The sequence below is a fragment of the Psammomys obesus genome, unplaced genomic scaffold (genome assembly GCF_907164565.1).
Source record: "Psammomys obesus unplaced genomic scaffold, mPsaObe1.curated_primary_1811, whole genome shotgun sequence".
Lineage (NCBI taxonomy): Eukaryota > Metazoa > Chordata > Mammalia > Rodentia > Muridae > Psammomys > Psammomys obesus.
In genome coordinates this window covers 6287138-6306305 of record NW_026585797.1, presented here as the reverse complement: position 1 = coordinate 6306305, position 19168 = coordinate 6287138, and the positions used below count along the sequence as shown (strand labels likewise).

The 19168-nt window shown below is 39.9% G+C and overlaps 1 protein-coding gene across 2 annotated transcripts in view; it reads right to left on the bottom strand.

Annotated features, from left to right (window-relative positions):
- The window catches only part of Map3k7 (mitogen-activated protein kinase kinase kinase 7), a 59171-nt gene extending 40902 nt beyond the window's left edge, over positions 1–18269 (bottom strand). For both annotated transcript variants that reach the window (XM_055599245.1, XM_055599246.1), the window contains exons 1-5: positions 18009–18269; positions 5620–5730; positions 3243–3308; positions 2320–2365; positions 757–895 (exon numbers count right to left, since the gene is read on the bottom strand). In XM_055599245.1, coding sequence (XP_055455220.1) covers positions 757–895; positions 2320–2365; positions 3243–3308; positions 5620–5730; positions 18009–18128 — 482 coding nt within the window. In that variant the 5' untranslated portion in view covers positions 18129–18269. The remainder of the gene's footprint in view (positions 1–756; positions 896–2319; positions 2366–3242; positions 3309–5619; positions 5731–18008) is intronic.
- Positions 18270–19168: the final 899 nt, after the last annotated feature.

The window sequence follows — 19168 nt, the reverse complement described above, 5'->3', positions numbered from 1 at the left end:
TACTTTTAACAAAAACAGAGATGGGTCATAAAATGTGAATACTCACACTGTAGTAACATTCAAAATAAATGAATGAAAACACATTGTAATTATACATCTTATTAACTTTTGTATGTAATGTTCTCCTTAAACTTTAACTAGACATCTAGGAAATTCTCTTTTAATTCAATGTAATTACAACAAGCAGATAAGCCCTTATTCACTATCGTACACTACCAACCACTTTTGTCATATTCTCCTCTTGTATGTATGCAATTCAACAGAAACTGTTTAAAGGTTCTTTTGAAGTGTCAGGATTCTTACTTCCTATGGAGAAATCTGGGCTGCCCAGGTCTGTACTCAGATTCAGAAATGCTTTTTCCCCCTAAGAACAAGAACACCACTGACACAGTTCTGCACAGTGTCTACCCTGTGTAGACCCTGTTCCTGTTAGGAATATAGCAGAGACAGTAATCAGACTTGTCTCTGCTCTCAGGAAACCATGCAGGGACTGTTTTAAACACTACAGGAACAAAATGGGACTTATAGACTAACAGACTCTAATTACTATCATGTAAATTTGGAGTTAGTAAAAACATCTCCCACAGACACATTCTAAAATTAAATTTAGAAATACAGCTAGATGAGAAAAGTAAGTAAAAACATAACAATGTAAGTAAAGAGGGAAGAGAAAAGAGAAAGCCAAGGGCAACAACTGCCTTGAATGATGGGCGGTAAGAGCAGGAGAGAAGCCCGTGTAATGGCGCCACCACTTACTTTGGAGGCTTGAGGTCCCTGTGAATTAGGGCTTTGGGCTGCATGCTGTGCAGGTAAGCCACTCCCTGGGAACACTGTAGACACCAGCTCATGGCGTGGGCAGCAGTGTAATAAGGCAATGGCTCAGCACCATGCAGCACTGCAAGGGAAAGGCACAACCAACTAATAAGAAACTTACTGCAGATAATGCGAAATAATATAAACGCAAGCACCATCAAAACACATAGATGAGTATTCTTTTACAAATACTGAAGTCCTACTTTTAAACCTTTTCTGGATTAAAAAGAAAAAAGATAGCTCCCCATATGGTTCAAATAAAATTAATAATACTATCATACTTTTAAAAATTACTAATATCTTTCACATGACATAAATTATAAGCAACCCTGTTCATTATGAGGGTGGAATAGAGAAACAGTAAAACAGATGGCCATATCAGATGTTTACAACTGTATTTTCTATTGTAGCTAAAAAACTAGCAGTTCTCTGAAATAAAATGAGAGCACTATACACAAACTAACAAAGAAGTATACATAGCAGTGAGTATAACTAAATGTGTACATAAAATAATAAGGTACAAGTAGAGGCCATCTATTTTATAAAGCTTACAGGGACAACTCACATATACATGAGGTTGGTATTTTTAAGGTGAGAGCTTCGTTCCACAAAGGTAACGGCAGCACAAAAGATTTTTTTTTCATGATAACTGCTGTGGTTTGAATGAGAATGGCACATACAGACCTATATGTGTGAAAATCTGGCTCCCATATGATGGAACTCTTTGGAAAGGATTGGCAAGAGTGGCCTTGCTCGAGAAAGAATGCCAATGGGGGCAGGCTTTGTAATTTCCAGACTCAGCCATGCCCAGGGTGCTCTCTGCTTCTGCTTCTGGATAAAGATGGAAGCTGTCAACTGCCCCAGCCAGCTAACGTGCTTGCGGCCACAAGCGCCGCCTTTGAGACAGTGACAGTGACAGCCCAATGCAACACTTTCCTAAACATGCTGCCTTGGCCACGGTCACAGCAGGAAAGTGACTGAAACGGTACAAACTTCCAATGAGTAAGGTTTAAGCTGTTTTATGTTTTAAAAAGGAAACAATACGTTCTAAAATGAAGGGTTAAAACTGAAACACAGGGAAAACCTATTTAAAAAGCAACTGTTACTTCATAAAGTTTGAACATAATGAAAAGTATTATTAATTCAAAAAGTGTACGTAATTGTCATAGCTTTCTTGCCAGAAGTCCTTAGCAATGAAAAACCAAACCAAACCAACCAACCAAGAAATAAAATAACCTCCTCTGTGAACTCTGACAGTAAATTGTGAATAATAACAGGTAATTTAGTTTTTATTAAAAGCTTTCTAGGGGGCTGGAGAGATGGCTCAGAGGTTAAGAGTACCAGCTTTTCCAGAGGTCTTGAGTTCAATTCCCAGCAACCACATGGTGGCTCATAACCATCTAGAATGAGATCTGTATACATAGTAAATAAATAAATCTTTACAAAACAAAAAGCTCTCTAACTGCTTCAATCTACTAGCTAAAAGCAGGTTTAGCTGATACTCACCATTGTACAAGGAGCCCCCCTCAGCATACTCCATCACAAGACATACCTGAAGGAAATATATGGCGGAATTAACTGGAATGACAACATTGTTGGGCCCTCCCTGCAGACAACTTAGTTTAATTGTCTGATTGCCCTAAAAATTATTCTTTTGGCTACTACCATGTGACTGACAATGATAGAAGGGACAGATATCTATGATCTAAAATCTTTTCCTTTAGGTGCCTGTCTGTGATCCATACTAAAATAGATCACTCTACTTTGAGGACCAAACCATACTTACAAAACCTTTTGCGAACCAGTGCTAATAAAGATATGCTGTAGGCCATCAAGTCTTATAACAATAACAAGTGAGTTACTGGGCAATGTATGTTGGTGAGGAGGGCAGACAGACAGGGCATGCACTATGTCATGAGGCTTTTATTCAGATGGGATCCAGTATAAGAAGCAGAACCCACTACTTGCTTACATACTAGGATAGTTCCAGGGCAGAAAAGAGGAAGGGGAAAGGAGTGACGTTTCCTTTTGTTGGCCTCTCATTGGCCACTACCAGGTTAGCTAAGTTAGTAAGATGAGTGGTAACATAAGGAATGTCAGGTGATCTCTGTAGGCCAGGAATTACTAGGGTCCATATGTAAGAAAGCTAAAAGCTTAGAAGAACAACTTACTTTATTTCTGGAAATTACATTAGTTTTGAGAATTGTCACTAACTTAAGATGAAGGAGCTTTATAAAATGGTGTGGCCGTGGCAAACAGGTGCCTGAGAAAACCCCACCAACATACTGTTTTGTTAGGGCTGGAAGCAAACAAAATGCAGGAAGTGTAACTACTGTAAAGCTACAATTGAGCAGATCAAAACAACTTCATAAATTATAGAAAACGCATACACTTGCCACATTGTTTCCAAGAGGCAGATGGACACTTACTGGATTCAAGCAGGCTCCATACAATTTTACAATATTAGGATGGTTCACACGCGACAACTGCCGGAGCTGTAACAAATTATGGATGTTTAAAAAGTGCTGGTTCTTGAGGTACTTCTTCCGTCTCACTGTCCTATAGAACACGTGTTTAAATTGCTCAGTAACTTCTGCTTACCAGGTAGCAAGCACTATGGTCACAGGCACTGAAAATCCCTGCTGGGACACCTGTCCTACAGTTCAAGTGGGAACACAGACATAATTAAATATGTGAAGACAGAAATCACTAAACAATGCATAAAGTGCTATAATGGGAGTTAAGAAAAGCCAGGATAAAAAGAAGAAACTAGACGCCAAAAGTCAGGGCATCATTCCAGTTATGGCACTGACTGAGTTACCCACACCAGAAGCTGTGTTACTTTCAACAGAGCTATGGGTGATCAATTTCCCTATTCTGTATGTGCTCCTGGATTTCTTTAGACTCTGAAAGATAGGTAACCATTACTTCCATTTTAAGTATGCGGCCTTGAAGTTAAGCTCCAGAGAGGATTTCATGGTCAGGATTTGACATGGATAGTTGCCTCTAATTCCATTTCCTTTCTTTCAGTTACTGCAGAGATTGAGGGCAAGGAGGGTTATCTTCCTATTATGGGACATTTGACTAGCATGCCCTCGCTCCAACCGACAGTAAAATCCAAGTCAATCTCTAGGGCAGAAGGAACTGGGGAAGAACACGGGGGGGTGGGGGGTGGGGGGAAGAGGGGGAGACTGATACTCCAAATTCTGGTTTTACTCTTCTCTGGGCCAGTAATTCCACTGAGGCTGTAGTCTTGTCCCCTGTTCTACATTTCAAATTTCTGCAATGTATCTTTCTCAAAAAACAGCATCTTGCTCTTTCTCCCTTGTCTTCTTCTCTGACTTTCCCCAACTCTTTCTCAATTTCTACAGTTACATGGTACTGGTTCATGGAAAGCTCACTAAGGTCTCTTAACTTTCTCATCATATGCCAGTGGACAGTTTCTTTACAGTCAATATTCAGGGATTTTCCATCCTCATAGACAATTAGCTAATTCTTTTTTAGATTATTTCCCATAACTCTTTATTATTACATATTTATTGTACATAAATGTTTCATCTTGGTAAAACTTAGCATTGTACTTCATAGCATATTATTCAAACATTTATTCTTGTTTTCTTTGAGTCTTATTAAGTAGGTGAAATTTTTTAAATTGTTGTTTACAACGGGTAAACTGAGAAGGATGACGAGTACCTGAAATGAGACAATAGTATATGATTTTGGAAGTTGACAAGCTAGGGACTAGTAATAACCGACCCAGCAGACTGAGAGTCAAATCATAAAACAAGAGAAGCAACAAGATTTCCTTCACAAAATCCCTATAGAAGAAACTCAAAGTAATAAAACATGTTATAAAGGGTTTTTAACTAACAGATTTGCTTAGGAGACAAAAATCACATAGTAGAATTTAGGTAAGGGATCACTGCCTACAAATTACCCCAAAGAGAAGAAATAACCAGCCTGTTAGACATAAACAAAATTTCCAATGCTGGATGCAAATCTTTGTTCACCAGGATTCACCAGCCATTAGGCCTGTGCCCAAAGAACATGCCTCTAACAGGCAGCTCAAGAACACACCAATGTTAAGTTCTGGGCTATCATAAAGCCCTCCATGCTCTTCTTGAGAAAAACATAATTCTCCAGATAGGCAAGAAGACCGAAGATAACAATTATTAAAAAGAAAAACACTGGTATACTTAAAATAATTCTGGTGCTGTGTGGTCAGGGTTACACTCTCCTATCTCTGTTTAAATTGTTCAAAGTGTAACCTGGGGCCAGCACCTAGAAGGGATTTAAGGATGAGAGCATGTGTGAAATGTATAAGCCTACAGTATATATGTTAGTAAAATCTTTGATTTGAGGCTGGCTCCTCTTTGGTTGTTAGCCACAGCTGGTCATGCTTTTTCAGTAAAAAGCTTTTCCTTTATTTATCTCTAAGTGTGTGGAGCAGCTTTTCATTAGAAAGGTGTATTATTTCTAAAACATTGTAAGAGATTCTTAACTTTGGGTAACAGAAGGGAATACCATTTCAAAATTAAAATATAATACTTTGAAGTAGATTTGAAGTCTATGAATTACTGCGTTTTAATTCATGGATGGATTCATATATTTTTTTTCTCTAATAATTTTTAAACAGAATTTAAACCAAAAAATTAAAAACATTCCTATGAAGGCACTACCTTTAGTTCAATCAAATTGCTAAGGTTCATGCACAAAGAAAAATGAAAATTAAGAGACAATGTCTTTTATAACCATAAGATCAGAGCATCTCTAGTGAAGAATTACTGGACAGAAATGACATCTTACCTCCACAATGAAAGCCTTCCTCTCAGATTCACTTTCTATTTGTTTAATAGCAACATCCTTTGCTCTCCACTTAGCCTTGCAAACCACTCCAAAAGCTCCTCTTCCAACAACCTGAGTTAACACACACACATAAAAACCCAAATTAGAAGCAGAGCCAGTTCAGTATGACATAGGCAGTTTTAAGTCACATCAAAGGTTTAGAAACCACCATTACCTGAATTTGCTAAGAAGAAATTTTTCATTAAACAGGATGAAATGCAGTTTTAATCTTTGAAATAAACCTCTTCTTTTTAAGAGCAAAACCAAAAAAGAGATACTAGAAGACACAAAGCAATTTTAATCACAGTGGAAAACTAAAGGCAAGATATATTGAGAAATCGTTCAGAAAAAAGAAAGATAAAAATGAACATATAATATTTTAAGAAATTAAAAGGAGCTTTCAAATAACCAAGTAAGGGTAGGGAATGGAGAGAGAAAGGCTAAAAATACATATGGTAAAACACTCACTACAAAAGAAACACAAAATGTTACTGTCTGTACAATGAAATATTGTTAGGCAAAACAAAACAAACCAACCAAAAAACCCAAATACAGATATATGCAAGAACATAGATGAATCTCAAAAAATATTATGCTAAGTAATTAAACAAACAAACCTTGACCACATATTACAAGGCTCACTTGTAAAATGTCTAGGGGAAAATCTAAAGACAGTAGGCACAGCAGATCAGTGGTTGAAAACTGGAATTGATGTAAATGGGTGTTGGGCATCTTGCCAAGGTTTGAAAGTTGACTCTGATGGCTGACAGCTGGATAAATTTGCAAAAACCATTAAATCACACTCCACATGGGTGAGTTTTATGATAGGTAGTAGCTTATTTCTAAATGCTAATAAAAATATGGATCAACTGTATGATATATTGCTATAACTAATGGCTATCATATGGATACACTACTCTGTCAAGCTTCTCTATTTCTAAAAATATTTGGAAAAAATCTAAGTATTTTAAAAAAAACATTAGAAAACAAATATGAAAATCAGCTTGGTATCTGTTCGATCAAAACTATTAGACTGTTAACTGTGAAGGGCATTAGTTAAGCACCGCCACCTGCAACTTCCCATGTATGCAACGTCCATGTATGCAAAGATGCTGTGGCAAATCCCTTTCCGTAAGCGCACATTACAATTTTATATACTTTCTACTAGTGGGCACTAAGACCGTGCTTTGCCCACATGGCTCTTTACACAGCCTCAAGAAAGGTGCTAATGTTCTCCTTATGCTGTACACAAAGCACATTTCTCAAGTCTACACAGGTAACAAACAGTGGAGTACAGTTACTGGCAGGCAGCCCCACAAGAGAATGTCCGTGGTTCCAACAGGTAACATATGACACCCTTAATACGCCAAAAATCAGTTATGTGGTCCCTCAGTGATCACTTCACTTGAGAAGTGAATTTATATAAAACTCAACAACAAAGTTGACTGTAGCTAGCGATCAAATCAACACTGGATGACTTCATAGAGGAAAAAAGGGGCACTTTTTTTACACTAGGGCAGTAGCTCTAACCTGGAATATACGGACAATCTAGCCATGCCTCCAGTTATATTTCAAATGTCATATTAAGCAGTATGAATATTCACATTCAATGTTCACCATAAGATGGGTGCGGTTTGGAGTGTTTTTCATGGATTGGCATTTTTAATCCTCTTCTATTTTAAAGGTAAGCAGCCATAGGGTTGCAACTTACCCACAATACACAGTAAGAAAATATTTAGGAGGCATGATCTGAAACCTACAGCTTATAATTATAAACATATGCTATGGGCTATATTCAGCTTAAAGGTAGCTAGACTGCTTCTAGGCAAAGTCCCAAGGAAACCAGGCTCTTTTGGATACATTTTCTGGTTTCTAGCCCTGGGCACTCGGAACCCACTGTCTTGCTCTCAATAAGAACAAGAAACCAACACTGATGATTCATACTCCCATGCAGTTACTTTAACAAGACTGGGGAACTGGCTTGAATTTGAATGTGTCTGCTACATACTCACTCTTATTGCTAGGTAACCTGCTCACTCTGACGGCTAGGTAAATTTAACATCTGAGCTTTTTTTCTCTGCATTAAAAAAGCAGAGATGCTTCTATTTTTCTTAGTGAGCCACAGAGTTCCTAAGTTATTTTACTTAGTAAGTAACTGTTGTTCAGAGTCTAGGCCTTGTCCACTACTTTCCAGGGAAGCTCAGGGACGGGAGTGCACATTTCTCCTCCAGAAGGTCGTTTTCTGGGCTGAGAAGGGTGAAGCATGGGGGTCAAAGGCTCTCAGAGCTTTGAAACCTGAGCCAGGGAGCAATAAAGGGCGGGCTGGAGTTGGTGGCTGCAGTGATCCAGTTGACACACAAGTGAATGGCTGCAGCTTGGGAGTTCCAAAGCCGACAGTGACACTGCATTGTTGCAGCCCTTCAGCTACTACCTTGCTAATGGCAGAGGGTACTGTGGGCAAATGCCCATGCCAGGTCCGTTCACAGCTAGAATGCAAGTCTGAGGGTGCTCTGTGGCGGCCAGCGGCCCATGGTGGTAGAGCGGGTTTCAGTGGCCACCCACCAAGGCACCTATGGCCGGGGTTCCAAGGGTGAATCTCTTTAGGGAGGAAGGGAGCCTTAGATGGAGAAACAGATGGTGGTGGCATCCTTTATTTCATGTAAAAAGGGGACGTATAAACCTTGGGCAGTGGGAGGGGTTTTTGGGATGATTCCCAGTGTTTGATTCACTGGGAATAGGGGTGTCAGGGATCTTCATTTCCATGCAGCAGTGCAGTCCTATCAGAAGAAGGGAACACAGGACTTAATTATCCTATGGACAGTGGAGTGGGGAAAAAACTCCAGGTACAGTCAGAGGTTGGAAAAGGTCATTGGCTGAAGCTAAGGTACCAAGGCATCTCATTAGCACAGAGAGGGTAATCCAGGAATCCTCAGGTACACAATGAACATGTTTCTTCAGGAAAAGATTGGGCCTGTAATCTTCCTGAGGGCTATGTAAAACTCCTTAGAGGATCTGAGGTTCCCCAGGTCAGGTGGAGAGGAGGGAACCCAGCTGAGGAAGGGAGTTCATCATTTTAGCACCACGCTCAGGGGCTCTCTGGTAATGCCAGACTTCAACCTTAACAGCAGGGTCTAACAAGTATCTATAGAGTTAAGTTTATCTATAGGGGTCATAGAATAATGCACTTTCATGAACATTATAAAACACTAAATGCTCAGAGTTGGTTATGAATTAGTGTAAGGAGCTGAAGAAACTAATTTTTCTCTCAGGATATCAGCAGCAAACAGGTCCTACAAGGTTTCAAGTTCATGGTCATAATAAACTAAGATGACACATCCAGATCAGTCTACCTATTGATAATATTATTACTAACTATGAATGAATGATTATAAAGCAATACATCACAATCATATACCTACAGATTAATCAAAATGACTGGTACTTAGTGTTAAAAAAAAACAACAACAACTCAGATCCCCAATGTTATCTGTATTTGTGGATTATGTACATGCATAATTGTCTGGAGCATGCATGACTATCTGTTAGCCACAAGTGCTACCTAGTGATAAAATGACTGATTCTGAGCTTTCAAGTTAAAACCATGGCAACAAAATGTGAGCAAATGAATACATGATAAACTCTCTTTTGCTTTGAGAAATAAATTTTACAAAATAATCTGAAATAAAAGATCAATTTGGCACTTTCTCAGAAAATTAGGAACAGTGCTACCTAGAGATCCAGCTATACCACTCCTAGGCATATATCCAAAAGATGCTCAAGTATACAACAAGGACATTTGCTCAACCATGTTTGTACAGCTTTATTTGTAATAGCCAGAAGCTGGAAATAACCCAGATGTCTCTCAGTTGAGGAATGGATACAGAAATTGTGGTACATTTATACAATGCAATACTACTCAGCAATTAAAAACAAGGAAATCATGAAATTTGCAGGCAAATGGTGGGATCTAGAAAAGATCATCCTGAGTGAGGTATCCCAGAAGCAGAAAGACACACATGGTATATACTCACTTATAAGTGGATAATAGACATATAAGATAATAATACTAAAATCTGTACACCTAAGGAAGCAAATCAAGAAGGAGGACTCTGGGTATGATGCTCAATCTTCATTCAGAAATCATCCAGAAAGGCAAATAGATTGGACATTAGAAGAGGGAGAAAACAGGGAACAGGACAGGAGTCTATGAGACTATCTTTCAGAGGGCCTCTGAAAGACTCTACCCAGCAGGGTATAAAAACATATGCTGAGACTCATAGCCAAATTTTGGGCAGAGTGCAGGGAATCTTATGAAAGAAGGAGGAGACAGAAAGACCTGGAGGGGACAGGAGCTACACAAGGAGAACAACAAAATAAAAAAATCTGACACAGGGATCTTTTCTGAGATTGATACTCCAAACAAGGACCATGCATTGAGATAACCTAGAACCCCTGCACAAATGTAGCCCATGGCAGTTCAGTGTCCAAGAGGGTTGCCCAGTAATAGGAACTGGGACTATCTCTGACATGAACTCAGGGGCTGGCTCTTTGATCACCTCCATCTGAGGAGGGAGCATGGTCTTACCAGTCCACAGAGGAAGACCATGAAGCTAGTCCTGATGAGACCTGATAGACTAGGGTCAGATGGAAGGGGAGGAGGACCTCCCCTATCATTAGACTTGGGGAAGGGCATAGTAGAAGGGGGAGGGAGGGTGGGATTGGGAAGGAACAAGGGAGGGAGATACAGCTGGAATACAAAGTGAAATAAACTGTAATTAATAAATATAAAATAAAAATAAAAAAAAACATTGAAAAAGTAACCCAAACCGACAAGAACAGAATGGTTAAATAAATAAGCCTGACATATATATATTAAAAAAAAAAAACAGCAATAAAAAAACAAGCGATTGCATTCATATCTGAAAACCCATGGCTTCAAGAAATCTCCATTTTCATTTGAGTTATAAATTACCTCATAAACACAGTGAAGTAATAGGTTATAAATGATAACACAAAAAGGGAAGTTGTCAAAGTTGTGCACATTTACTGAAATATCTGATAGAAATAACTCATAATTACACAGGAGTCAGTTTAAAAGCATAGAGCCAGTACTTAAAGAATTATGTTTCTTTATATCATAAATTTATCACCTTTTTATATGGCATTATTAGGAGTAAAAAAAAAAATGTAAGAATTGACTTTTTGTTAGATGAAAGTGGGGCAAGGAAGAAATCCAAAGCTATACAATAAAAATGCATACATATTTTTTTCCTAATACCTTTAAAAAAAATTGCTTAAGAATGTCACACAATAGATTTTAAAGACCTCGCTAGCCTGCCTTTCCAGAAGAGGACTGGAGATTCTAGAAAGCAGTTCAACCTTCTCTGACCCACACGCTCCCTTAGCTCACCAGGGCAGAACAGCCTTATAGAATGTGCTCTACGAACACTGGCAGCCACAAAGGCATAAGAAAAATGGCAAGGAGCACACAGAAGGAGGCTCTATGCCAGGCTACTTTGGCCCCAGTTTAACATGAAAGTGACTGAGAAAAAATTCTGCAAAAGGAGCAAGACAAGTGAAATTAAAGTCTGACCACAGGTGGGAGGCTACTGTGAGGAGGACTGAGATCTGAAATAGAACGATAGCTGCTCAAACAGAGGTCTTAATGCAAAGTGCAGCTGAGTTTCTGATGGTCAATGATAGTTAATGTGAAGGCAAATGAAGCAGCAAATGGGAAGAAAGGTCTTTCGTCAGTGTTAAAACTGAACTGCAAACTGCATATCTTTAATCCTGAAACATTTCCTGAGTACCTAGTATACCCAGCTGCTGGTTTTTTTTTTTTTTTACAGCAGAAATGAGGAAAGTGAATGTTATTCTTTAGCTAAATTGACAGTATCAAACTGGAAAAAGCCTGTCAGACGTAGAAAATATGCTAGCACTAGCAACCATCTACCTTTTGAAATATCACATTCAACAGGTTAACCGTGGAGAAGGAACTTTTAAAAGGTCTCCACCCTTAAAGAAATAAGAGTGAATGGGATTAACAGAAGCTTCCACAAAAAGGAAGGAGTCTCCAAAGATGGCTATCCTCACTCTTTTCTGTCCTTGTCTGTTTTTACCATAGCTCTATTGAGGAGTTTTTAGCTTCTTCCCTTCAGTCAAGTCTTTCAAGAATTGCTTCTATTAGTTGTATAGTAGACATTCTGGAACTTTCAAAATCAGGGCTCAAGAAGCTTTATCGGCTTCCATTTCCTTTCTTTTATAAGCCAACATCATGAGATAAATGCCCACTTGTTGTAGAAAGACCACATGCAGGATGACCGGGCATTTGCTGAGAGAGCAACTGAGAGGCCAAGCAGACAAGAGCGTTACTCTGCCAGGCACAAGACCACCCTAGATGCTCTGATCAAGGTGACAGTAATATCACCAAGGTACATGTAAACAAGTGTCATCATTTTGACACAGTAACTTGACTTTTGGAATGAACTCAAAGAAACAATTAAGACAGACATAGAAAGAAATGTTTGTCTATAAAAACCAAGAATTAGAAATCACAATGCTAATCATTAGAAGACCAATTAAGAAGAGTTCCATCTTAGTCTCCTTCATCAACTCTTTTTTCCTGTCCAGTTAGGTTCTGTCTTTGCCCCAGTCCCCCTTCTTGTTTGTGCTCTAATCTCATGACTTCATACTCCCAAATCATCTTCCCATCCAGAGGTTCTGCTCAAATTCAGGATATACTGTAAGTAGCCTTCACAAGCTGTAGGTACTTATGATGGTTTGAATGAGAATAGCCTAGACCTATTGGCTCACTGATTTGAATGCTTGGTCTCTAGTTGGTAGAACTGTTTAGAAGAGGTATGTGTGTGTGTGTGTGTAGGGGTGGCTTTGAGTTATCAAAAGTCCATGCCAGGCCCATTTTCTCACACCCTCTCTGCCTCCAACTTCTGGATAAGATGTAAACCCTCAGCTATTGCTCCCAGGCTACTCCAGCCTGCCAAGATGGACTCACCCTCTGAAACTTGTAAGCTATCACCCAATAAACACATTTTTGTATAAATTGCCATTCTTGTGACAAAGCATATAGCTGGTTTGCCGCTGTCCCAAGAATCTACCTGAGGTTAAATTGAAGTGTTCTGGACTAATGCCACTGGAAGAGGAAATTTTATCACTCTCTAGTATTAACTCAGTTGTGTGGTTACTTACTAGTAACCACTCTTATGCAGAGCTACAATGAAAAAGAGCAACCAGGGCAAAATGAAATACAAAATGCGCAGTTTGAGGGGAAAAAAGAGCTCCAGGAAATGTAATGTTGGAGGTTTGGCTTGTGCTCAAAAAGATAAGGAGAGGTCTGATTAGAAAAGGAATAAAGAGAGTGGCATCCTCAGAGTAAAAAACCAACTCAGTTAATTCTGCAACTAGTAAAAAGGAAACGACTAAGAAATCTTCTAAAGCTAAGCAAAGCATATTCAACTAAAAAAAAAAAATCATCAGCAAATCAAAGCTTATACAAATATAAATCCTGGAGGGGGCCAAGTTCCATCCCTCGCCTGGAGCAGAACTGGACAGCTTCAGCCAGGATTCTGGATTAGTCAGGAACAATAGAGGAGTAAAGGAATTGTAGAATCATTGTAAAGGAGTAAAGGAATTGTAGAATCAGAATTAAGGAAAGGCATGAACACACACACACACACACACACACACACACATTTCCAAAGGGAAAGAAGGGGGCATAGTGAGGAAATCTGGAGCACAGCAAGACAGAAGAAACCCAGCAGGCAAACTCCAAATCCTGTAGCTCCATATTTGATGTCAAGGGGTTTATATGGCCCTTCTTATCTCCCACTTTTTCTGGCTTTCTTGATTACAACACACTTCTCTCTTGACCTGTCTCCTTGTCTAAAAGAAGGTTGATGGCACCTGAGGAAGAACACAGGAAGCTGTCTGTCTTCTGGACTGTCCCACAAACCTCTGTGCAGGTGCAACTACACAAATGTGACCATGCACACAGGCAGCCCAAGTCCTTAAGTATTAAATACTATTCCTTTTCTGCACGCAAAAAAGATAAAAAGCCACAGCTAAACAAATGGAAATGGCTGTACACTCTCTTGTTCTTAACTGAATATTAAATGATTTATGCTAATTGTCTCCAATTCATTTTATTTAGCTCAGTGACTATGGCTGTCAATTTAGTCTGTTGTATGCACTGTGTGAATGGACCCCCAACTATGCTGCCATCATTCTGGCAAGAAATCTGGTACATGACAGAACAAGCATAGATTGTAAATTCACTAGTTAGGATATGGTGTCTCCAACTATTGAGAGCTTCAATATCTATTAATAAATTGTCACAGAGAAGAACTGCTCACAAGAAGGATTGATAACATAAAAGTGAAGTTTCGGTTTTTTGTTCTTCTACAGTCTTTTAAAGCCTGCCATGAAATGTTTTCACCATTGACATCTAACTCTCTATACCTGTAAGCTAAAATAAATTCCTCCTTAAGCTGTTTTAGGTCATGATATTTTATCACAGCAACATAAAAGCAACAAATACCACACCTGATCCACTTAATTAGCCTTTCCTTTAAATGATATGCATAGATTATCTGTTAAACTACATATGCATTACACATAAATAATCTCAGCGGCCATCTCTTTATTGTAGCCATTCTAGATTTTTACTGAGATCAATGGCCATTAGTTTCACATAGAACTTAGTGATTATTTTTGGGATATCCATTAACTAGCCACTGACAAACCCAAAGACTCAGTTTATTCAGGCCCTGAAATTTTAGGCTTTCTTCTACTATGAGCGGCCCAATAGTTTATAGTCACTGTCAGAGTGACATAGTCCCATCCTATATAGTCTGGCTTTAAGAAGAAAACCTTTCTGATAGGCTAGGATCAGATAGAAGGGGAAGAGGGCCTCCCCTATCAGTGGACCAGGGGAGGGCCATAGGAGGAGGACTCTAAAATAAGTATCTTTTACCTCTGCCAAACGTAAGTATTTGTTAACTATAATGGATTAAAAGGGAATCAAGACTGGGAAGAGCCAGCTCTCATTTCCCGGGTAAATTCTGGCTTTGTCAAATTATGCAAAATAACCCCTGGCTTACCACATACTAAAAAAATTAGACGTGCATTTAATTTTCATAATTATGCTGTGATAATTTCATTTACTGGTTCAAAAAATACTAAGAGAACCTCTAGGTGCTACACACTGGGATTAGAAATGTTATTTGCCAGAGAGGAACACACAATTCAATTACAGTTAAGTGCCATGAAGGCAACAGAAATAAAAGTTCCAAGTTGCTTGGGAAAAGCTTCCCTAAGGAAGGGACATTTGAGGTGAGACTTGAATGGTGAGAAGAAACTAGTCATGTGATGTGTCGGAGGAAGAGCACATAAGGGAGAGGAACAAGTACAAAGACAATTATTCACTAGTGATAAAATTCTAAACCAATAAGAGTGAATTTATCTGGCAGGAGTTACAATCCGATCTCCACTTACTGAGCTGCTGTGAGTCACTCAACTGTCAAGTTATGGCTTATGTGCTGCTTTATACCAGATCTACAACTCTGACATTGGGATTCTGAAAATGTAAGCAATCCAAGGGTCTGTCCATTGAACCTCAGCTGTTCTGTAGAAAAGTTAAATGTACAGGACCAGCTTCTAATAGGGAGAGCAGTATTTTGTATCTTTGTTCCTTTAATTAGGTTCCATTATGGAGAAATATAGTGACACTGTAAATCTAGTGGAAAGACAAAGGACTCATGAGTGAGAAAGTTCAAAGTCTGCCACTCACTTAGACATGCAGCTTTTAAGGCAAACCAAACTCTATGACCTTGTCAGTATCTGAAAAATGGGATATCATTTGTCTGTCTACCCAACTACATTTCCTGGGAGTTCATGACTACTGTCTAAGAACTTCTAAACTTACTGTGGAGAACCCTATATAAAACATGTTGGAAACAATGTATTTTATTTTACAACTGGAATAGACATCTAATGGTTTTGTCTAATCTCTCTTTAAGAGAGAAATCACATCTCCAAAATGACTGTCTAAATATATTCTGACACAACCAATACAGTGCCTAATTTTCTAAATATTAGTTTAGCACATTTTTCACAAACAACATTTTTAAAAATCATCTCACCTTCAATGCAAAGTCTAACTCTTTTCTAAGTTAGAACTTTTCAAAGTTCTAACTCTTTTCACTCAAGTACAAGGTTAAAAACTGAATGACTTAAAGTAAGTACCCATGTTGATTTCTCAGGCAGAGAACGGATATAATTTAACAGCAGAATTAAAACTTGAAAGCGAAGAGCCAGAATACTCAGAATGCAATGATAGAAAGCATCACTGTCTTAGGAATCTGTGTCTACCAATGAGTTCACATCATGTCTGGAGCTAGAGTTTTTTAACTCTCTTTGTGCAATGCTGGCTCCTTTACATTGTTATTTGAGAAATAAACAATGTAGTTCTCTTAACTTACTATGGTGTCTTTTGTGGTGCTGGGATTGAAGACAGAGCCTTAAGCACGCTGTGCAAGAACTCTAATGTTGAGTTACACCCCAAGCCCTTATTTTCTTATTTTAAAAGGTGATATACTTGTCCATACAAAACACGGAAAACATGTAAGATAGTTTTCATGTTGGGTCATCTTCCTGATTTTCTATTTCTGATTTAAACTAGAGGTGGAATGTAAGCTGAAAAATAGCTACTGGGTGCTCGTGGTGCATCACTGACTATACAACAACCTGCTTAATCTGCTCAAATACAGACTATAATGGAAATTACGTAATGGTTTCGACAATAGAAAGGCCTGAATTAAATAAAGAATATGAAAATAAACTAGGCACTAACATGAAACAAATTTCAAAAATGCACCAGTTTTAGGCTGAGAGCATCAAATTGATTACTGTCTCCCTTAGCTATTTGTAGGCCTCAATGAAGCAAGAATGTAAAAGCTTTAAAAAGTAGTGTGCAAAACTAAGGTTGCAAAATCAAAGCAAGTAAGTTCATGGAAGCATGTGGTAGACCATGAAGTACAAGTTATTATTATATAACAATTTGTAGTCTACAAGGACCACAATTCACCAGAGTACACGTAAACACTTATTTAAAAACTGCGATTCTTGTATACTGACTCACTGAAGTTCTAGTCTTAAAAAAGAATGTTATCCATGAAAGCTGGATCAACTACCAACTTCTGAAAAAAGGAATTTATCTTGGGTTTAACTGGGGGGAAAACATAAAATGTTCTCCTCTTCAAAAACAGGCCTTCTTTTAGCATGTGACCTTAAAGCAGGTCAACCTTCCTGTCTGGAACTTTGTTTTCTAACAATATGTCAGACACTATGGTGGACTTTCTGCACACACTGCCTAAGTGGCTTTGGCACACTGATAAAGTAGCAATTACTCCCATCTAATAGTTAAGGAAACTAACACTCAGAGTAGTAGGAAACCAGTCACACAGCCTATCTCACACTGAACCTTCCTCTTCCCAGCACACTGCTTCTAAGATAATCAGGTTCTCACTGAACAGTGATCTCGAAAGTTATTTGTGATAAAAAGATATGACTTAGAAGGCCTCTAAGGTAAAAATGTACTTGTTGGGTTTTAATTAGCTTGCAAGTTTCAACTCCTTAACACAATACTTTAAAAATTTTAAAGTAAAGACAATCCAGAGTCTAGATTTCAAAAAACCCCACATTATGGTACAAAAAAGGCAAAGTGCTTAAAAAAACAAAACAAAACAAAACAAAAGACCAAGTTCATAGTAACTGCACAAAAGTGTTTCTAACCAAAGTTTATACGAGTTCTAAACTGCATTTTAGATGCAGGTACACACAGTTTTTATTTTGTAAATATTAAGACTCTTAGAACTCTGACCCTACTGTGAATTTCAAAATAGGTGATGTATTGAAGACACATTGAAACGTCTGTTCTTAAATTCCAACTAAAGATTTAATTTATTCGGTTTTTCAAACAACGATTTCTGCCACTTGAAACATCTTTTCACGTTAAAGAGTTAAACTTCATCTACATTAGCCCAGTAGTAGGCAGAACTCCTCTACGGTATGAGGAAAGAAGAATCCCGGACCAGGGAAAGCACCGTGAGACCATTTCTTGGCCAGCCTGCCCCGAGCATCCTCTCGTAGCCCACGTACACCACGCTGGCCTTTAACATCAAGGCCAGCGAACTGCTCAACCTATTTACGGATAACTGAATGGCGGACCACAGACGGCCTCCGGCAGTCACAGATCCAGACCACGAAGCCCCCCGGGAAGCAGCCTCCCGCCCCGCTCCGAGGCGCCGCGGGGCTGCGGGCTTGGCCTCGCTCACCTCTTCCACTTCGATCTCCTTGTAGTCGATCTCTTCGAAGTTGAGGACCTGCGACGGCGCTTCGATCATCTCACTGGCAGAAGACGAGGAGGAGGACGAGGCGGCGGAGGCTGTCGACATGGTCCCCCGCGGCGCCCGGGGGGCCGCACGCGCGCACCTCCCTGCAGCCCGGAGCCCCGCCGCCCCGCCGCCCGGCGCTCCGTGGCGCGGGACCGACCCGGGCCACCGCCGAGTCCCGGCTTCGGCTCCTCAGCGCTTCCGTCGCCGGCCCCGCCCACCGCACTTCCAGTTCCGGTTTTAACTCGGAACTGGGAGGAAGGAGGAGGCTTGCGGAACCGGAGCGGGGAGTCTGGGGACCGGGAGAGAGAGAACAGGCAGCTTAGGGGCGGGGCGGAAGAGGGCGGTAGCGGAGCTGCGGGCCTGTGACAGGAACAAGTTCCGCGAGACTTATGTTCAAGGGCCTCAGCGGCGGGGTGATCCCGCGAGACCTGGCGTGGTGACGTCGTGAAAGTGCGCGGACGGAACTGGCGTGGAACAAGTCAAAAGGCCGCTGGGTTGGTCCCGCAGGAATCAGCGGGAAAGATGAAATCTGTAGTGTTTTGTCTCCCCTCCTCCCCCCCCCTCCCCTCCTCTCCCGTTCTCTCTCTCTCTCTCTCTCTCTCGATCTCTCTCTCTCTCTCTCTCTCTCTCTCTCTCTCTTTCTCTCTCGATCTTTCTTTCTCTCTTTTCTTTCTTCTCTGGTCTGAGCCATCTTGCAGACAGGCAGGGTAGTGTTTGGGCTACTGAAGGAGCTTTCAGTATTGCAGCGTGTTTCCGCGGCGTGGCATTTGCGGCATTGTGTCTGTTATTGTGAACTAATTCCTCAGCTTGTGAGGGATTCGGAAAAAAATCAGTCAGTCGGAGTAACACCATGAAATGTGAGTGCTCACAGCAGTTAACAGTGTAGTGTAACACACTTAAAATCTTTACACAAATCATAAGGTAATTTTAATGGCCTTTGTCACCGAAGCTGTAACCCACGGCAGCCGAAAAAGTCTGTTTTGAGTGACTTTTCCTCGTGCAAAACTAGATCCTTGGACACTGTAAGGTAAAGAATTTTACAATACGAAGCAAAGCTGGAGAAGAGTCACGCTTCATTGTCCTTGCAATGTTATGTACAG